The sequence below is a fragment of the Salvelinus namaycush genome, chromosome 11 (assembly GCF_016432855.1).
Source record: "Salvelinus namaycush isolate Seneca chromosome 11, SaNama_1.0, whole genome shotgun sequence".
Taxonomy (NCBI): Eukaryota; Metazoa; Chordata; class Actinopteri; order Salmoniformes; family Salmonidae; genus Salvelinus; species Salvelinus namaycush.
Genome location: NC_052317.1, coordinates 34,166,202 through 34,172,187, shown reverse-complemented (window position 1 = coordinate 34,172,187; position 5,986 = coordinate 34,166,202). Strand labels below are relative to the sequence as shown.

At 45.6% G+C, this 5,986-nt stretch overlaps 1 protein-coding gene across 1 annotated transcript; it reads left to right on the top strand.

The window, feature by feature from the left end:
- Window positions 1–492: 492 nt before the first annotated feature.
- Window positions 493–5,001, top strand: LOC120055370 (E3 ubiquitin/ISG15 ligase TRIM25-like). Its single transcript, XM_039003238.1, has 7 exons — window positions 493–990; window positions 1,074–1,169; window positions 1,311–1,544; window positions 2,368–2,390; window positions 2,497–2,642; window positions 4,233–4,504; window positions 4,732–5,001. Exons 1-7 carry the CDS (start codon window positions 493–495, stop codon window positions 4,999–5,001), a joined length of 1,539 nt encoding a protein of 512 aa, XP_038859166.1.
- Window positions 5,002–5,986: the final 985 nt, after the last annotated feature.

The window sequence follows — 5,986 nt, the reverse complement described above, 5'->3', positions numbered from 1 at the left end:
GACTTAATGGTTGATTAGTAGGCAAATAAAGAGACCAGTTGGGCCGGTGTAGAGGACCACACATAGTCTGAACAGGCCCTGTTCCTAATTCCTAGTATTAGTTTTTACATAAGTGACTTTGGTGTGAACACTCTTAGAAAAAAGGATTCCAAAGGGGTTCTTTGGCTGTGTTTTGTTCTGTGTTTTGTTTGTTTGTTTGGTTATTTTGAATTATAAATGCTTGAGTATGGGGACAGCCAAAAACACTAGGGTTCTAGATAGCATCTTTTTTTTAAAGAGTGTACTGTAAACGTACCTGTCCCTAGGACTCACCGCTTATAACGGTCATCATGTGGCTTCTAAGAACTGTGGCTTGAAAATAAAATGTTGGGAAGTAAGATGATTTCAACTGCTCATTATTTTTGACAACTTGACACAAATGTTGACATTGTGATGTTTTTGTTTACAAAGGTGCCTTTTCCTTTTTGTGTTCCTGTTGACAAAACGGTTGTCATGGCGTCCCTGGAGGAGGAGTTGACGTGTTCAGTGTGCCGCGACGTCTTCAGCCAGGCCCAGCCCTTGCCGTGCGGCCACAGCTTCTGCCCAGCCTGTGTGCGAGACGCCTGGGGCCACGGGGAGGCGGGGGTCAGGGGTCGCTTCACCTGCGCACAGTGTCAGGAGGAACAGGGGGTTGTGGCGTGTGACTGCTGCCCCCCTGTGGGGGACGGGGACCAGTCTGGGAACGCTGCAGCGGTGAAGACCTGTCTGCGCTGTGAGGTGTCTCTGTGTGCTGAGCACCTGAAGCCCCACCTGGAGCGGCCCGCCTTCAAGACACACCTGCTAGTGGAACCTCTGGGAGACCTGTCCCACCGCAGGTGTCCTGCCCATGAGGAGATGTTCCGCTACTACTGTGCAGACGAGCGGGTGTACGTGTGTGCAGACTGTTTATTGGAGGGTGGCCACGCACAGCACCGGGTTAAAGGACTGAGGAAGGTGGAGGAGGACCTCAAGGTCAGTTAGCGACCTGTAGTTCCTTACAGCTGGTGTTATAGTGTGGCTTTAACAGTTCTAAATCCGTGTGTATGTTTCCACAGGTCATCCTCCAGAGCCTTCTCCAGAAAGCAGATGAGAAGCTGAATAAAGGTGAACAGATCCTCCAAGAGCACCGGAACACTGACCGCACTATAACAGTAAGTAACCACACACTGTATGCTTATAGCAGTCCATCAATTTACTGTTCGTGCTTATGTTAGTCTATCCGGCCTTCTATTCTGCCTTGACGTTGAGTCTTGTTATGACCTTAGTCTTTGGTGGTTGTTGTCCGCCTGCAGGACTTGTCTGTGGCAGATGACTCCCAGGTGGAGCGTATGGGTATAGCCCTGCAGCTGCAGGTGGAGAGGCTGGTGCTGGCCCTGAGGGAGAGCACCAGGAAGGAGAGGCAGCAGGCCGTGGAGCGCCTCCAGAACAACTGCAGCAGGGTTAGAGAGGACCTGAGCCAGACCCAGGACATCCACCACTACCTGGGATCCTTGCTGGAGGAGACAGACCCCTTCCTGCTCATCTGGGTGAAATGTTTATTAATAACCCTTTTACCAGGTACCAATATGACCGGAGAGGGTTTGAAGTAGCCAATTGGTATCTGGGGATGATTTGGGGACCATGGTAGTAAGAGGAGCCAGTTTGGGAATTCAGCCAGGCTAGTGGAGTTAACAACCCTACTTTTGGGACAAGTTCCATGGGATTATTTGTGACCACTCCAGAGTCAGTTTTGCAATATGGCAATACATATCAAACCTCACAGTAACCATTTCAGGCAGTTATTCTCTGTGCGTTAGACACAACCTTTGAGTAATGTCCAACAAACCAAATAGATCAAAGCTATCATCTCAAACCATCGGATTACATACAGTACGTCACTATTCTGGTAATCATTCTAAATCTCAACATTCACCTTTGTACTGTACTGCAATGTTTTAACCACCTACTGTATTTATTTATGAGACAGCATCTGTTGTACACTACATAACGGAGGATTTAAACTAATCTGTTTACCTCCCTGTCCATCTGGGGGAGATTCACTGGGCCATTTGTGCAGGATTTGTACGATGGCATTAAAGGCTTTGTGCTTAAATTCATTACCGTCAATGAATGTCTATTTTCTTGAGATGGAAAATTTGATTAACTTTATTAAAGGAATTGTTTGGGATTTTGACAATGAGGCCCTTTATCTACTAACCCCGGAGACTCTGGAGACTCTGGAGAAGTAGATAAAGGTCTTCAAGTAGATAAAGGTCTTCATTCATCCCTTTAACAGTTTTGTGTTACTGTCTTATAACAGTGCATTTTAAGTCTTACAACAGTCCTTGACTCCTTTTGTTCTGTCCACAGGCATTTCAATCTGATGACTCAAGGTAAATAAAAAAATAGGCATTCATTAGTATGATATTGTGTGTGTTTGTTTGTGTATGTTTGAGTATAATATGATTTATGTCTAACCTGCTGTGCTCTCTGTAACAGGCTGCTTGCGGACCTGAACTGTCCCCTGTTCACTCCTGACTCCCTCAGCCTGGACAGGAAGTATATTATGGAGGATATCGAGAGCAAGTACAGAGAGTTCATCACCGAGACACTGCGCTGTCTCACCGAACTCAAGAGAGAGCTCTGTGAGTTCACAGGCCAAACCTTCAACCCATATATTTGAGATGGGAGGAATTCAGGCTGTTTATTCATTCATATATTTGTTTCCCTCTCCGCTTCGTACAGTGCATTCTGAAAGTATTCAGTCCCGTTGACTTTCTCCACGTTTTAAAATGGATCAAATAGTGTTTTTTCCTCTACACACAATAACCCCCCCCCCCCCCCCCCCTCCCCGGAATGATCAAATTTACATAAGTATTCAGACCCTCTACTCAGTACTTTGTTGAAGCCCCTTTGGTAGCGATTACAGCCTTGAATCTTCTTGGGTATGACGCTTCAAGCTTGACACACCTGTATTTGGGGAGTTTCTCCCATTCTTCTCTGCAGATCCTCTCAAGTTCTGTCAGGTTGGATGGGGAGTGTCACCGCACAGCTATTTTCAGTTCTCCAGAGATGTTCGATCAGGTTCAAGTCCGAGCTCTGTCTTGGCCACTCAAGGACATTCGGAGACTTGTCCCGAAGCCACTTCTGTGTTGTCTTGGCTGTGTGCTTAGGGTCATTGTCCTTTTGGAAGGTGAACCTTCACCCTCAGTCTGAGGTCCTGAGCGCTCTGGAGCAGGTTTTCATCAAGGATCTCTCTGTACTTTGCTCTGTTCATCTTTCCCTCGATCCTGACTAGTCTCCCAGTCCAGTTCACCGTAGGGATGGTGCCAGGTTTCCTCCAGACGTGACGCTTGGCATTCAGGCCAAAGAGTTGAATCTTGGTTTCAGCAGACCAGAGAATCTTGGTTCTCATTGTCTGAGTCTTTTAGGTGCCTTTTGGCAAATTCCAAGCGGGCTGTCGTGTGCCTTTTACTGAGGAGTGGCATCCGTCTGGCCACTTTACCATAAAGGCCTGATTGGTGGAGTGCTGCAGAGATGGTTGTGCTTCTGGAAGGTTCACCCATCTCCACAGAGGAACTTTGGAGCTCTGTCAGAGTGACCATCGGGTTCTTGGTCACTTCCTTGACCAAGGCCCTTCTCCCCCGATTGCTCAGTTTGGCCAGGGGGCCAGCTCTAGGAAGAGTCTTGGTGGTTCCAAACTTAATCCATTTAAGAATGATGGAGGCCACTGTGTTCTTGGGGACTTTCAATGCTGCAGAATGTTTTTGGTACGCTTCGAGATCTGTGCCTCTACACAATCCTGTCTCTGAGCTCTATGGACAATTCCTTTGACCTCATGGCTTGGTTTTTGCTCTGAAAAGCACTGTCAACTTTGGGACCTTTATATAGACAGGTGTGTGCCTTTCCAAATCATGTCCAATCAATTGAATTCACCGCAGGTGGCCTCCCAAGTTGTAGAAACATCTCAAGGATGATCAATGGAAACAGGAGGCACCTCAGCTCAATTTCAAGTCTTATAGCAAAGAGTCTAAATACTTGTAAATAAGGATTACAAAAATATATATATATATATACATTTGCTAAAATTTCTCAACCTGTTTTCGCTTTGTCATTATGGGGTATTGTGTGTTCATTGATGAAGAAAAACTATTTAACGTGACAAAATGTGGAAAAAGTCAAGGGGTTTGAATATTTTTCGAATGCACTGTATGTCTGTTTCTCTGTTTCCATAGTAACAAGTCAGCTGACCCTGGACACTAACTCTGCCCATCCTCTCCTGAGCATTTCGGACGGCCTGCGGTCAGCCATGCGGGTCAAACAGCGCCTTCCGTGTGCCACTCACCCTGACCGCTTTGACCACTGGGCTCAAGTCCTGACCGTCCAGACCTTCTCCTCAGGAACCCATTACTGGGAGCTGGAGGCAGAGGGCTTCTGGGACATTGCGGTGTCCTACCGGAGCATCGGGCGGAAAGGGAAGGAGGGCACTGCCTTTGGAAATAACAAGGTACATTATCATCACCCTTCTTCTACATATGGTCTTTAATAATAGGAACAGTTGTGGTAATAAGAGTAGTATTAGTTTATTTGATGGTGGTAGCCAAGCATTTTGGAATTTCTTTGTAAACTGATCGAGGAATTTAATTGGTCTATTTAAATACAACTGACATCACAAAAGAGATTGGTTGGTTTCTCTATTGACTGCTAGATGATGGATGAGGTTTTGACTTGCAGATGTCTTGGAGCCTGACGCAGCAGCACGACAGGAAGCTGGCTGCCTGGCACAACCGCAGGAAGACCCGCCTTTCCAGCCGGATGTCAGGCAACCGTGTGGGTGTGGCCCTGGATTATGGCATAGGCACAATCACTTTCTCAGAGGTGGGGCCTTCCAACACCCTGACCCACTTGCACACCTTCAGCACATCCTTCAACCAGCCGGTGTGCCTAGGCTTTGGCCTCTACAAGGCTGAGCTCCACAGCAGAATCTCTATAGTGAGGGTGTGAGGGATCATTAGAGACCAGAGATACAAATTATATTTCTATAGCTGGGACGCCTTCGGAGTGGGCCTCAGGGATGGAGACTTTGTGAGAGGTTTCCTTCTGGAACATCTCCCAGGATCTCATGAGGGATTGGACTATGAACAAAAGAGCTTGTGTGAGCATGAATAATTGTAAGACTACATTCTTACAGCACTCAGGACTTGAAATACTGTGAACTATGGCTTTGAATCAGTAAGTGATAAGGGAATGTATATGTTTAAGGTAATGATTAAAGAATTCCACCCTGAAACGTAACAATTAGTAATTATTAGTTTTAATGAATAATTAAAGTGCTAAACGTAAGTCCAATAAGGTTCGGTAGAGACAAGTGAGGGAGAGAAATGTGTGTGTGTGTGTGTGTGACTAAGAAAATACCGAGAACAATTAAACTGTGTATGACCTGACCTGGCTAGAACTCTGAGAAACTTACGGCAAGAAAGGGAGTCCCATCAAGGTCCCTCTAATCTCGGGGGAATGGAATTGCCAGCTTGGTAGTGATAAACAGTGGTGAGAACTATGGGGAAGGATACATCCCACCTACTGTTCGTGTGTATGTGCGTAAGTAGGGAGGGAGTGAGTTATAAAATGACATGTTCTTTGTATTTTGACTTTAGAATGTTCTCATGAATAAACTTTACGGACCTTTTGCATAAGCTGAGTCTTTGCCTAATTATTATTAAACCCAGGGTCTTACAAACCTTGGGAATTAGTCAAAGCTTAAATAATTGTTAGTTATTATCATTGGGATTGAAAATTCTCCTGCCAGTAAGGAATGGATGTGTATGTCCTACTTTTGTCACAGTTTAGGGGAATTTGAAAGACCCAAGTAACTTGGACGCAAGGCATAGGGTTTTTTGATCAAAAACATCCAAACTACAGGACAATATTCTTAAAGAATTAAAAAAGTACACATTCAGTTGATAGCTGTTACATCACAATAATCTAGAAC